General features: G+C 42.8%; 2 protein-coding genes across 11 annotated transcripts in view; one reads left to right on the top strand and one right to left on the bottom strand.

Moving 5' to 3' along the window:
* Window positions 1-15,222, top strand: part of LOC147998836 (uncharacterized) — a 924,038-nt gene that overhangs the window by 885,116 nt on the left and 23,700 nt on the right. For 3 of the 4 annotated variants that reach the window (XM_087595571.1, XM_087595569.1, XM_087595572.1), the window contains exon 2: window positions 9,510-9,668. The gene's annotated coding sequence lies outside the window, so the exon portion shown is untranslated. Of the gene's footprint in view, window positions 1-9,509; window positions 9,669-10,000; window positions 10,099-15,222 lie in introns of all 4 variants that reach the window. The other variant, XM_087595570.1, reaches the window with a different exon arrangement.
* LOC134483468 (disks large homolog 5-like) overlaps window positions 1-15,222 on the bottom strand; it is a 76,459-nt gene that overhangs the window by 49,137 nt on the left and 12,100 nt on the right. The window contains exons 3-7 of one of the 7 annotated variants that reach the window (XM_087595561.1): window positions 4,536-4,632; window positions 3,333-3,492; window positions 1,997-2,140; window positions 1,202-1,364; window positions 362-857 (exon numbers count right to left, since the gene is read on the bottom strand). The exons of 4 other annotated variants lie outside the window; for them this stretch is intronic. In XM_087595561.1, the coding sequence (XP_087451687.1) occupies window positions 828-857; window positions 1,202-1,364; window positions 1,997-2,140; window positions 3,333-3,343 (348 nt within the window). In that variant the 5' untranslated portion in view covers window positions 3,344-3,492; window positions 4,536-4,632 and the 3' untranslated portion in view covers window positions 362-827. Of the gene's footprint in view, window positions 1-361; window positions 858-1,201; window positions 1,365-1,996; window positions 2,141-3,332; window positions 3,493-4,535; window positions 4,633-11,381; window positions 11,876-12,591; window positions 12,755-13,384; window positions 13,529-14,778; window positions 14,999-15,222 lie in introns of those variants that run through there. 2 more of the 7 variants (XM_087595556.1, XM_087595554.1) reach the window with 2 other exon arrangements.

The following is a 15,222-nucleotide window of genomic DNA, read 5'->3' as shown; positions in this document are numbered from 1 at the left end:
ATATTCCTTTGTGAAAGTTGTCATTTTTTCTGCAGCTCTACAGGCATGAGTGTGTGTTACTCAATATCTGGTGCACACAGTCAATAAGGAATGTGTGTTGTAGACTGATATAGTTAGGATGAGAAGAATACATGACAGCATGGATACAGTATGTCAGTGATTACATCATAAAGTGTGTGTCCATAAAAAAAGTCACATTATCCACACAAAAGACACTATCACCCTGTGTACCCCTTGGTGGCTTTGAATTCCCTGTTTACCCATGCTGCCTGGTCCATGCAAAGATCCATATCCAGCTGTCAGTTCTAAGTCTACAGGAGGGGAAAGGACCCTTGAATAAGATGGTCTTAAGAGTCAAGAGTTTCAAATCAATTTTTATTCATAAGGAGTACAATTTACAAAAAACAGGAATAAAATGAATACCTAAAATGGTATAAAATGAAAAACAGTAACAAGAATATATAACTATGAAATAACAAAAAGAAAACTTCAATGAAAATCATAACCAAAAACATTTCTTAACAGCATTTTCTTAATGAACATTTAGAAACACAGTTGTAGTGCTGTTTCTCCTCTAGGACGTGAGATGTCAAGGCAGTCCCCTCAGTTGTCTCTCAAATGGTGTTGTCGGTATGAGAGAGGAGAAAGACCTCAACCAGACAGGCTGGCATACGGATACATAAATGTAGGGTCTCTATACATTGAGGAAATTATCTGAGAAGAAGAATATTCACCCACAAAAAGTCTTTGACTGTGAGGATTGTCGTCACAGGGAACTCCTGAGAGAGAAACTCATTCTTCAGGGGGCTGTCTTCCTGGGATCCGTCCTATTCCATGTCTCCTGCAGTTCCTGAGACCTGGGAGAATAAGGCAGCTATTAAGACACGGATGTGGTGGGGACATGCATACCAGCTGTCAAGTTGCTGCCTTCAGTCATGTGATATGTTATTCCTCTGTCACCATTTCTGGATTGCAGTTTCAAAAAGGGCAGAGAAGTATAATTGCCCATAATTCAGTTTCTGAAGAGTGGTTAACATCCCAGAATACTTGTGCATAGACAGAGCAATGAATAACTCTATCACATGAGGTGGGTGACTGACTGGGTGTGGGGAGATTAGAAAGGTGATAGGGGAAGCAAAGATGTATCCAATAGGCAAATGGTATCAGACATTGTTAATCTGACTCAGCTGCTTGTTCCTACCACATTTTGCTGGGTCTGGAGGTTGCTGGTCTTCTCCTGTTCGTCTTCATCATTCGGGTTCAACTCAAACAAATATCGCTGTAACTCCTTGCACTCCTGCTTCAATGTGACCAACTTCTTCTTCATACATGCCTGGTCCATCAGGAGCCGGCTGTGCAGGTTGCTGGAAACACACTCTGCATAGTAAGATCCTGAAGCCTCTTCCTCCCATTCCAACTGCCAAATCCCACAAACTCCACCAGGACCCAGATTCCCATAAAGACTTCGTAGAATACATCTCCATACATGTAAGGCTGCTGCACAAACAGCAAATGGCCAATCCAGGGAAGAATAAATTGTTTCTGTGACCCAAGCACCAATAAGAGTCCATGTCTCTCCAAAAGAACAAGGGATCTACAACTATCCATGAAAGCCCAATGCATCGGGGCAACATCAATTAGTAGGCAGTAAACAACCACAAGAGGACAGTAGAACCAAGGGAGGTCATGCTAACCATGTGGTCCACACATTCAGCTTTGTTAAACCTGGTATGACCCCAGAGGCCCAGGTCGGCCTAATAACACTCTGATGCCTGAATCAGTATAGATCTATCCAGAGCCTTCTAAAGATGCATAGACACTGTGGTGAGAAGTCACACTCTCTTATGGAACTGAAACTGAGTCCAAAAGACCCACAGCACAGTGATATTTAAACAGCAGAAGACATGGACCCAGAGCTGCAGGCTCTCCAGTCCAGAACAAAGAGAGGCAGCAATGGATATTCCACAAGTGATGGGCCCTTCTGACCAGTACTTACCGATAGAAGTTAATCTCCTTCTTGAGCTCCTGAAATTTCTCACGATGTTCAATGTTCTTTGTGTCTAAGTTGTGCAGTAATGACATGACCTGTTTCTCCTTTATCTTCAAGTTTTCATAAAATGGATTTGGCCTGAAGTACGGGCTGGCCCCAGGAAGATAGAACCCAATGAACATCGAGGTTTAGGATTATATGAACTCAGGCTGCGTCCTGTACTACCCCAGCCCTGGAAGGACACTTTCTGAATTCTACATATTTGGATCTTCTTCAGCTTCAGAAACTTGGAATTGTGTGCCCAGGATAACAGAAGCTAAGCACCCAGATAAAGGGTTCCCTGGCTCACTTTTTTCAATCAGGAGGGCTGGATCTGCATTCAAACCTGTTATGCTGTCAAGAGCCTAGGCCATAGAGCTTACCCAACCACACACACACACACACACACACACACACACACACACACACTTCCAGAAACCTCTGATTTCATTTTTCCTGTTTTGACAAGTGGAATGCTACAAGCCGAATAACTAATATTCTAGAGGCAGACAGTACACATAATTCTGGAGATGAGACCAGATATTGCCACAAACTTATAATCTGCCCAAGGCATACAAATGTATAGACAAATGTGACCACACAGGCAAAGAACTGTGCTGTTGAAAGTTGGGCTTCCAAAATAAAGCACTCACACCTCCATGAAACTATTATACAGGTAAATCCTGAGGTCAAAAAACAGACCCCTAAATTCCAAGGGTGGAGGGACACAGAAACATATAAAAGTTGTGCATATGCATGCAGACCTGTGCACACACAGACACACAAACTGGGACACACCCACAAGAAAAGGAAAGTAAACAGACTCAGAGAATGAGAAAGAGAGACAAATATGGAAAGAGCACAATGAGAATCAGTAGAAATGTATGCACCATTACTGTCTCGGAATTTAAGGCACAGAGACAAGAAGGAACAGGCCTGAGCCTCAGGACTTCTAGTTAAGCATTGATATGAACACTGTGGGACCTGTCACCTAAGGGTGCTGCCATGAGATGATAGCATTCAGTCACCTTCCTAGCAAGTACAAACACTCTCCATAAACTCACAGCACCTAGAACCTTGCAAAGCTACCACCTGTCAAGGGCTTTCCAATTGTACACTGGGAACTCATGCCCAAGTGACTTTATCCCTGAAATCTTCACTCAGATCACAAGTTCAGATTTTCAACAGGTGGAATCAGAGGGTCCATTTCCAAACTCACTCCTCAGTAAGGGTCAGGTTCTGCATCTCCTCTCTATGGGAGATGAGGTTTAGAACAAGGTCCTTTTCTTGGAGCAATGCATACCTCTTGCTCATGGATCCACCTGTCACATAAAGGAGGCGATCTGTCAGCTCATTTCTCTCCTTGGTAGTTAGCTCCAGTTCTCTATTCAGCCTCTCCTCTTCCTCATTGGCCTGCACCTTGTTTTGGACATTTTCAGGGGATGACGTCTGTCTGCAGGCCTCTGTAAGTAGAAGAATACAAGTGAACCCGCATGGGGCGAATGCATAGAGCATACACAGACCACAGTGTCGCCCAAACAGGAGAACATGCTTGGAAGCCAGTGTCACTGCAAGGAGTTTGGTCTATGTGTAAGAGGCATCCTAAGTGGATCACAGTTACCCCACTACTATATACAGACCAAGAGATGTGAGCAGCCAGGTGTTCCCTATGCCCAACCACACAGGCTTACAAGTACCAGAAAGATGCATTCTCCAGGATTATTATCAGGTACGCAGGCTACAACCTGGTTTCAGAAGTCAGATCATCAATTCAGCATCCACAATGACTTGATTGATCAGGGATACTCAGATATCCTACACTGTTACTCTAGTCCAATGACTTTGCATTAAAAAGTCATATAGGGGGAGGACATGGTCAACAGACTTATTAATTCCCCCTACAGAAATGACAAATGCCCCAGAAGTGCCAATAGTTTACAAGCTCTTTCTTTACCTGCTCCGTATAGTTGGCTACTGTAGAAAAATATCTGCCACACAGAACCTCTAATATATGAAGGTAAGATTGGCCCCGTCAGCCAGAGGTAGTCAAAGGAGTTCTAAGAATATAAGGTCATGGCCAGGAGCACAGTTCTCTCCCTCTTACTACTGTCAGATAGTCACTGAATTTAAAGAAGCAATGAAAGTGAAGTACATTGATACCCTGTTTAATTCAGAAAAGTTATACCCTCCACGACTATTTATGGTGTTATTATATCAATTTAACATACCGAATGCAGTGTAAAAGTAAAGACTAGAAGTTCACCCAATAATAGCATAGGCACTGCCATATCCTCCATGTGGTTATGGAGAAACTAATGATGTGAAAACCTTGACTTTCAGGAATTGTGATAATCATGGAATTCAATATCTGTGGAGATGTTCCAGTGGTTGTGGCCCATTACTAAAAAGGCCAGCGGAAGACCCCCACACACACCCCTGACAGGAAGCTCAACATACACTGCCCAGAACTTACTCCACATTCCCCATGTCCTGTGTCCATCATTACCTTTAGGTTTCGTTTGCTTCACTCTAGACTCTTCTCTATCAACATCAACTCTCCCAAAGCGCCTACAAAGACGGGCAAAGATGTCTGTGGATATATCCTTTGGACACTAAGAGAAAAAGTAGGGAATTGGTTGTCACAACGGTACTGGTGACATCACAGGGATTCCAAGGTCTCTCTAGGAGACAATAGAATGTCCACGAAGGGACGGCTGATGTCACGGAGAACAGACTTTGCCTCCTTGCTAATGTTCTCCCTGTACTGAGCAAAAGCTGATGGACCCTTTTCAGGGGACTTCCTTGTGGCATAGCCACTGAGCACCACATGCTTCCAAAGCCAAATTTGGCTCTAGGCTTGATTGGAAAAACCTAAGTCATTGCTATGTATCTAAATGAGTGCTTCCTCCCCAATCCCTGCACAGAAATGTTTCATCCTACCTCAAATTCTCCTCAGTCAGCAATATTACCCATTAAAGATTACTGAGAAATCACACCAGTTCCTATAAGTAGCCAAAGAGGTCTCCTGTCTCATCATGTGCAGGTGCATGAAATCACACCCAGAAATAGCCTGTAGGGTAGGTTGCAATGTGGGTGTGTGTTATAGGTACAACCTGAAGCTTTGTGCTTAACATTTGACAGTTGCCACCAGATTCCTTAGGAGAAAGAATTGCATTCATTATGGTCCTGGCAACAATGTGGTGATCTGTTAGCAGAGGAAACTGAAATATTGGATCCACCAGTGAATGCACCCTCAGGCTGAGTGTGGGGCTCTCCTCTTTGCACTTAAGTTACCAAAGTAGAATTGCTTACAGTCCTCTCTAAGCTATAACGTGTGATTTCATCTGAAAAATAAAATAGTCAGCAGATGTGGGGGGGGGGGATGCAGCCAAAGGAGTAGGACAAGCCTAGAGACATAACTCAGTGGACAGAGTAAGAAACAAGCATCTTTACTCCTGTTTCATGGATTACCCCACAAAACTCAAACGCATCTATCCTACTAAAAAAAAAAATACAGTTATTTTATTGAATGCATACACTAATACTGTTTACAGTATTAGTAGCAAAGCTCAGATTTTGGGGGCAGATCCATGACTTGAACTATCTTCCTGACAACATATAAAACAATAAATAAATAAATAAATAAATAAATAAATAAATAAATAAATAAATAAGAAAAAAACAGAAAAATAAAAAACACAAAAAGCACAAGCCTCTCATGTGAAGTTACAGAAGAGTGATCCAGTGGTCACTTCTGACCAGGCCATTTTAGCTATGACAGTGCATAGTGACCCTTAATTTGATGGGTCCTATATACAGCTTTGTGCAATATTGTCATTTTAACAAACCTCATCCAGAACATACATAACGACACAGGATATGATTGCCATGTCCTTGCTGTGTATCAAGTTATTTTTCTGTGTCCTTGATTGTCAGGCATATTACAGCAACAATCTGAGATGGCTGGTAGACTTGGAAGAAAGTGGATATGAAAGATCCCCGTTTGATATCAGTACAGCCATTTCTTACGAATGAGAATCTTTTAAGCTGGCCCTCGCTTAGCCCCTACACATTAGACAATAGAACAGAAAGTACAGAAAGCACATTCCCACCCACTCTCTAGGAAGCTGCCTGACCATAAGAACAGAGGGTATAGAACATATTTACTGCAGGGCAATTACAAGACAGGAAACATCTCTGGGAAGCTGACTGACCACTATAGAAGTGAGATGTCCTTGGTACTGAATGCAGCTGTGCTATAGGCTGACATAGCTATAGCCTTGTCCTGGGAACTCCAGAAGAGAAACACCTGCCAAGACAGATATCCTTGGTCCTTGTCCTGGGAACCCCAGGAAAAGAAAACATATATCAAGTCAGACGTCCTTCATACTGAAATAGCTGCATTGATGTGGTTAAGACCTTATCCCAGGAATTCCAGGATGAGAAACATCTGCCTAGTTAACCTTGGCACCGAAATACCTGAGGTAATGAAATTGTGTAATCTTAACTGACTATTTAAGCTGTACATTTCTGTTGTTCGAGGCTCCTCACATCCCTCCTGCGTGTGGACCATGTCGGGCCCCAGTGCATTGGTATCCCAAAGTAAACCTCTTGTTTTTACATCAAGACTGAGTCCTGTGTGTTCATGGGGTGGTGATTGTCCTCAGGACTGGAGCGAGAGTCTCCTCTGTCTGAGGGTCTTTCAGATAAAGCTATAGTTGTGGGTTACACACCTCAATTCTCATTGGCTAATGCTGTCCTCACAGTCCTTGGAGGCCCCTTTGTAAGACTACCTGTTGGAAAGTAGAAGCAGCTTTATTTGAGCTCAAAGTGAACCTGACGAGCAACGTAGAGAACAAGATGGGGTAATTGAGAACCTGTCTAAAACCAGCACAGAAACCCACCCTTCATTCAAAGCATCATCTACCAATTCTTGAATTTTCCATTCTCTGCCAACCAGTCTTTCATTCAGGAAAGGTAGAAAAGAACTGGAAATGATCTTTTTATTCTAAGGACCTTGATCTGTCTTTCCTTAGGTCCACGTTAAGAACAAATGAAATGGGTATCACCATCTGAACAACTTAGTATCACCTACTCAGCATTTCTAGCCTAATACTGTGCCTATGGCAGTCTCAAGCTTCCCTGAGTGTTGCTGCCCTAGCAAGAAGAATGAAGAACTGAGGTCAAACCCCAGTGAACCTTTCAAGGGGTTAGAAGAAAGCCATCAGAGATACTGCACTTCTTTGTCCTTAGATTAAATCAAGATGATACAACGTGAATCTATTGGGCTATTCAACCACACATCTTCCTCACAACCCCACCTATCTGAGTTCATTGCTTGGCAGAATTCATGCCCCACCATCCTAGATATTTCTTGATTCATTGCTGCCAAGGGCCAGGTTTCCTGAGTTTTGTTTTTTATAGAATTGGGTGTAGTCAATCATAGTTGCCCTCTGTAAGAAATGACAAATATCTATAATAACTGACCACACTGTACTTGTGTATACAAGTACAGTAGTGGAAAATTCAGCATAACTGAGGAGTGGGAAATCACCCCTGTGTCCTGGCCTTTCTCTGCCCATATCACAGCTCACAGGCGGCTGGGGCAAACCTTGAGTTCCTCTGTAGAAACAGAGTGACGTTGAATGGACACTGAGCAGGCAGAGCAACACAGCTGAGGCAACTCAATTCCAGCAACAAATGCATTATGTGTTTCCCATCTTAACAGCTCCTTTTGAGGACTTGTCCCCACACCTAGCTTAAACACAGCAATTTTCATACATGCCCGCCTGCTATTTCATATTGTTGCTGTAATACGCCTCCACATCATAGATTTCAAAAAAGAAAGAAAATAAACCTGACACTGAGAAGGGTGAAGCTTGTCAACATCTAGTGCATTGGGGGCCCAGGTACGGTCACAAATAACCAGGACACAGAGGATGCAGAGCAAAGGCAGATGCAACTGCATGCAGCTGCAAGTTTATTAACCCTTATATAGGCATGAATATGGATTACCTAACTTTCCCTTTTGGCAAGATATAATAAGATCGTTATTCCCATGATACCAGGAACGACTGAGGCAAGACTAGGCAAAGAAGTGAGACTAAGCAAAGGCTTCTCCTTAAAATATCTGTATAGCAAATCACCCCTCTTCCTAGCATCACAATATACTTGTCATAACCCAGAGAGCATGAGAGCCGCTTCCACAAAAAACAGACACAGTACAGCATAGTGTAAGGTAAAGTGAGAAAAACATTTTCTTCTCAAGGGCAGCGTTCCAGCCCCTGCTTGCATCTCTCAGCCGTCTTTCCTTGATCCTGTCTGGGAAGTGTCTCTCAGTGACTCCTCAATTTCTCTCTTTGTCCTTTTGTTTTAAATGTAACACTTTCTATAACATAGCTAAATGTCCTTGAAGGGGTTTAATCATGCAAAAAGAAAGCAATATAATATATAATGTATGCAACCTTTAATGAGTGTATCTATTTTCTTAGGGGTATTTTTCAGATACCTTCCCAGATCTGGATTTAACTTTGGTAATTGTTATCTGTCTACAAAATCAACAATATCGAATAAATATTCCAGTGTTCTGGCGTAAAGTCCTCGGGAGTAAGAACTAATGATTTTGGAATTTGCTCGGTTTCTATTCTTATGTCCCTCATTTCATTTCTGATTTTTAATTCATGTATTGTCTCTCTTCTGCATTGTTAGTTTGAGGAAGGGGTTGTCTCTCTTGTGGATCTTCTCAAAAAAAAAAAAAAGAGGAAGAAAAGAAAAAGACAGCTCTTGCTTTCCTTGACTTTGCATTTTTCTCTTTGTTTCTAAAGGCTTGTTTTCAACCCTGAGTTTATTGCCCTTCATCAGATCCCACCAGACTCTCTATGGGATGAGGTTTTGCCTCCTCTTGGTAACAGCAGCATGGAATAAATGAAGCTTCTGCTGATCTCTGTTGTGGTGTTGCACATCACAATCTCACCGAAAACCATGCATAGCCTGGTTTTAGGCTCTATTAAAGCGGCCCACTATTTCAGTGTTCCCTGCAAGGTGCCATGGAACGGTAGTAACATAATTCTGCATGCACATCGACAGGTTTCTCCACGGTCTTCTGGGTCATTTGATAATAATTTTTAGTGAGTTCATGGATGAAAACACACACACACAAACACACACACACACACTTTACTTACATGGTGCAAATTCTTTGCACACCAAAAATAAAGTGAGCGTTACTGAAAATGCACCAATAATGGAATCGATGCAGGGAGCAGTGGGGAAGTTGGGGCTTAGAGTTACTTAAAAGACCGATGCAGATTCTCCTTCTATTGGAGGAGAAACTTGAGAGACAATGTGGTTCTTTATTTTCTTTCTCTAGAGCACACAGGACTAGGGTGGCAGCTAGGGCTTTGAGTGTGTTTGGCAAGTACTGTAGCACTGAATGAAATCCTAGGGCTGGAACCCCATTAATCATCTACAACAATTACAGGGCAGGCTGGATGACGACACTCAGCTGACAATGTGGACATCTCAGGACAGTCACTGGACAATGGCTGACACACTTGTCTGAAGACTGGAAATGTTTCTCGATCTTGGAGAGGAAAGAAGGACCCTCCAACTACACTGAACTCTAAGGAAGTTTATTCAGGTGAGGGATGACAGGGACTGTTTTGTCTCACGTCACACATGTCAGTAGAAAATATCCTAGGTATTGGATGGCGCTGTTAGCATTAACAGAACAAAGCCCATAGTGTTGGGAAGATTAATAAATTATGAGTAGGATTAGAAAACCCCAAGCCTCTTCCAGGTCCTAAGAGGGCAAAAAATCCCACCAAACACAGCATTAATGTGATAGGTTGGTTAAATCTAGTTACTAGGTTCTAGTGTGATACCTATGACCCTTTTTGTGTCATGCTCAGCTTATAATGACTAGAGGACCTAAGCTTGACAGTCACCAATGCCTCTCCCTTGCTTCTCCAGCTGCTGAGCATTGAAAAGCCCTAATGAGACAGCATCTGTTTGCAGACATACTGGATAAGTCTTCTGCACTTTATCTCTCTGAGTCACCTCCACTCTCAGTAAGTCAGTTTAATTCCATAAATTGTAAATGAGTCACGTGGAAAATATACTTTCTCAATACGATCACAGATTTCCATGTAAAAGGTGAAACATGAACTATCCCACCTAAGTTCTGGGCTTGCACAGACCTGCTCTGCAAAAGAAACATGTGGTCACAGCTGCAGTCTGCATTCACTATGGATGCTCTTGAGGACCTCCCTAAACTGCATAGATTAAGATAATTATCTTGCTTTCTATCAAAAGAATTCATTATGCCAAGTTGGCCTGTAGAAGGAGGCTAGTCTCTTCTGTATTTTATCAGATGTGCATAATCTATATGATCATCGATAGTAAGTGAAAGCTCTGTTTGGAATTGAAACTGAGTGATGCTGGAGGATGATGCTGAATGCACAATGAGCAGTGGAGGCACCAGAGCCCGGTGTGGATGCCTAGCAGGCTACCACATTGAGCAGGCACCCCTCAACCACCTGTACATACAAATCTCCTGAGATCTCTCTCCTTAATGGGAGATGATGGCGTCCATCTAGTATAGCACATGCCCTGGAAGGACAAAAGCTACCTACAGGAGCTGTGGTGATGGCTCACAGGTTAGAGCATCTGCTGCTCTCTCAGAAGAACCACATGGACCCTAACAATCATCTACAATGGGGAATGCTATTCCCTCTTTTGGATCATGAGGGAAATGCACTCAGGAGTGGCCCAGACATACATTTGAAAAAAAAAGATCCATTGAGTTACATGATAAAAATAAATATAATCAGCAACAATAAAAAACACAGCATATGAATGATCAAATGAAACAGCACCTATAAAAACCTATTTCCCAAAATGACGTTGATGGTCATTATCTTTGTGGTTTAATACTAATGCTGTATTGTAAGAAAAACCGAGGCACATGGTTCTCGATTAGGATTATTCTATATTCCTTTGTGAAAGTTGTCATTTTTTCTGCAGCTCTACAGGTATGAGTGTGTGTTACTCAATATCTGGGCAAACAGTCAATAAGGAATGGGTGTTGTAGACTGATATAGATTAGGATGAGCAGAACACATGACAGCATGGATACAGTATGTCAGTGATTACATCATAAAGTGTGTGTCCATAAAAAAAGTCACATTATCCACACAAAAGACACTATCACCCTGTGTACAGCTTGGTGGCTTTAAATTCCCTATTTACTCATGCTGCCTGGACCATGCAAAGATCCATATCCAGCTGTCAGTTCTAAGTCTACAAGAGGGGAAAGGACCCTTGAATAAGATGGTCTTAAGAGTCAAGAGTTACAAATCAATTTTTATTCATAAGGAATACAATTTACAAAAAACAGGCATAAAATGAACAACTAAAATGGTATAAAAAATGAAAAACAGTAACAAGAATATATAACTATGAAATAACAAAAAGAAAACTTCAATGAAAATCATAACCAAAAATATTTCTTAACAGCATTTTCTTAATGAACATTTAGAAACACAGTTGTAGTGCTGTTTCTCCTCTAGGGAGATGTCAAGGCAGTCCCCTCAGATGTCTCTCAAATGGTGTTGTCGGTATGAGAGAGGAGAAAGACCTCAATGAGACAGGCTGGCATACGGATACATAAATTTAGGGTCTCTATACAATGAGGAAATTAACTGAGAAGAAGACTATTCTCCCCAAAAAAGTCTTTGACTGTTGAGGATTGTCGTCAGCAGGGAACTCCTGACAGAGAAACTCACTCTTCAGGGGGCTGTCTTCTTGGGATCTGTCCTATGCCATGTCTCCTGCAGTTCCTGAGACCTGGGAGGAGAAGGCAGCTATTAAGACACTGATTTGGTGGGGACACGCATACCAGCTGTCAAGTTGCTGCCTTCTGTCCCTTCAGCTGCATTGGACAGACAGCACTGATCTTTTCACTGAAATCATTGCTGATATCTCTGCAGCCTGGGGAAAGTCACCAACAACTCTCACAGTACTGTGGGAGAACAAGCTGCTCCTCAAACTTCTACCAGTGAAAACCAAGAACGGGGAAAGGAGAAGAGACCTAACTGGGTTGCAGGAAGAAAGTAGAAGGCCACATGATACTGAGATCAAAGCCAATGACCAGGACTCATTTGCCATTTGCACTTGGTTCTTATCCCTACAAGGTGCTTCCAACCATCACATGACCCCTGTATGACCTTTGTCACACGACCAAGAACTCGTTCAAAACTCTTCATAGCATCCAATCTATGACAGGGAGATGCAGTCATGTGATATGTTATTCCTCTGTCACCATTTCTGGACTGCAGTTTCAAAAAGGGCAGAGAAGTGTACTTGCCCATAATTCAGTTTCTGAAAAGTGGTTAACATCCCAGAATACTTGTGCATAGACAGAGCAATGAATAACTCTATCACATGAGGTGGGTGACTGATTGGGTGTGGGGAGATTAGAAAGATGATAGGGGAAGCAAAGATGTATCCAATAGGCAAATGGTATCAGACATTGTTAATCTGACTCAGCTGCTTGTTCCTACCAAATTTTGCTGGGTCTGGAGGTTGCTGGTCTTCTCCTGTTCGTCTTCAGCATTCGGGTTCCACTCAAACAAATATCGCTCTAACTCCTTGCTCTCCTGCTTCAATGTGACCAACTTCTTCTTCATACATGCCTGGTCCATCAGGAGCCGGCTGTGCAGGTTGCTGGAAACACACTCTGCATAGTAAGATCCTGAAGCCTCTTCCTCCCATTCCAACTGCCAAATCCCACAAACTCCACCAGGACCCAGATACCCATAAAGACTTCATAGAATACATCTCCATACATGTAAGGCTGCTCCACAAACAGGAAACGGCCAATCCAGGGAAGAATAAATTGTTTCTGTGACCCAAGCACCTAACAGTCCATGTCTCTCCAAAAGAACAAGGAATCTACAACTATCCATGAAAGCCCAATGCATCTGGGCAACATCAATTAGTAGGCAGTAAACAACCACAAGAGGACAGTAGAACCAAGGGAGGTCATGCTAACCATGTGGTCCCCACATTGAGCTTTGTTAAACCTGGTATGACCCCAGAGGCCCAGGTCGGCCTAATAACACTCTGATGCCTGAATCAGTATAGTTCTATCCAGAGCCTTCTAAAGATGCATAGACACTGTGCTGAGAAGTCACAGTCTCTTATGGAACTGAAACTGAGTCCAAAAGACCCACGGCACAGTGATATTTAAACAGCAGAAGACATGGACCCAGAGCTGCAGGCTCTCCAGTCCAGAACAAAGAGAGGCAGCAATGGATATTCCACAAGTGATGGGCCCTTTTGACCAGTACTTACCGATAGAAGTTAATCTCCTTCTTGAGCTCCTGAAATTTCTCACGATGTTCAATGTTCTTTGTGTCTAAGTTGTGCAGTAATGACATGAACTCTTTCTCCTTTATCTTCAAGTTTTCATAAAATGGATTTGGCCTGAAGTAGGGGCTGGCCCCAGGAAGATAGAACCCAATGAACATCGAGGTTTAGGATTATATGAACTCAGGCTATGTCTTGTACTACCCCAGCCCTGGAAGGACACTTTCTGAATTCTACATATTTGGATCTTCTTCAGCTTCAGAAACTTGGAATTGTGTGCCCAGGACAACAGAAGCTAAGCACCCAGATAAAGGGTTCCCTGGCTCACTTTTTTCAATCAGGAGGGCTGGATCTGCATTCAAACCTGTTATGCTGTCAAGAGCCTAGGCCACAGAGCTTACCCAACCACACACACACACACACACACACACACACACACACACATCCAGAAACCTCTGATTTCATTTTTCCTGTTTTGACAAGTGGAATGCTACAAGCCGAATAACTAATATTCTAGAGGCAGACAGTACACATAATTCTGGAGATGAGACCAGATATTGCCACAAACTTATAATCTGCCCAAGGCATACAAATGTATAGACAAATGTGACTACACAGGCAAAGAACTGTGCTGTTGAAAGTGGGGCTTCCAAAATAAAGCACTTACACCTCCATGAAACTATTATAAAGGTAAATCCTGAGGTCAAAAAACAGACCCCTAAATTCCAAAGGTGGAGGGATAGAGAAACATATAAAGGTTGTGCATATGCATGCAGAGCTGTGCACACACAGACACACAAGCTAGGGCACACCCACAAGAAAAGAAAAGTAAGGTCTCCAGCTCCGAAAAAAAGAACCAAAAAAAAAAAAGAAAGAAAAAGAAAAGAAAAGTAAACAGACTCAGAGTATGAGAAAGAGAGACAAATATGGAAAGAGCACAATGAGAATCAGTAGAAATGCATGCACCATTACTGTCTCAGAGTGTAAGGCACAGAGACAAGAAGGAGCAGGCCAGAGCCTCAGGCCTTCTACTTAAGCATTGATATGAACACTGTGGGACCTGTCACCTAAGGCTGCTGCCAGGAGATGATAGCGTTCAGTCACCTTCCTAGCAAGCACAAACACTCTCCACAAACTCACAGCACCCAGAACCTTGCAAAACTACCACCTGTCAAGGGCTTTCCAATTGTACACTGGGAACTCATGCTCCAGTGACTTTATCCCTGAAATCTTCACTCAGATTGCAAGTTCAGATTTTCAACAGGCAGAATCAGAGAGTCCATTTTCAATCTCACTCCTCAGTAAGGGTCAGGTTCTGAATCTCCTCTCTATGGGAGATGAGGTTTAGAACAAGGTCGTTTGTTTGGAGCAATGCATACCTCTTGCTCATGGATCCACCTGTCACATAAAGGAGGCGATCTGTCAGCTCATTTCTCTCCTTGGTAGTTAGCTCCAGTTCTCTATTCAGCCTCTCCTCTTCCTCGTTGGCCTGCACCTTGTTTAGGACATTTTCAGGGGATGACGTCTGTCTGCAGGCCGCTGTAGGTAGAAGAACACAAGTGAACCTGCATGGGGTGAATGCATAGAGCATACACAGACCACAGTGAGGTCCAAACAGGAGAACATGCTTGGAAGCCAGTGTCACTGCAAGGAGTTTGGTCTATGTGTAAGAGGCATCCTAAGTGGATCACAGTTCCCCCACTACTATATAGAGACCAAGAGATGTAAGCAGCCAGGTGTTCCCTATGCCCGCCCACACAGGCTTACAAGTACCAGAGAGATGCCTTCTCCAGGATTATTATCAGGTACGCAGGCAACAACCT

The sequence above is a fragment of the Rattus norvegicus genome, chromosome 19 (genome assembly GCF_021556685.1).
Source record: "Rattus norvegicus strain SHRSP/BbbUtx chromosome 19, alternate assembly SHRSP_T2T, whole genome shotgun sequence".
NCBI lineage: Eukaryota > Metazoa > Chordata > Mammalia > Rodentia > Muridae > Rattus > Rattus norvegicus.
This window is presented reverse-complemented; position numbering and strand designations above follow the sequence as displayed.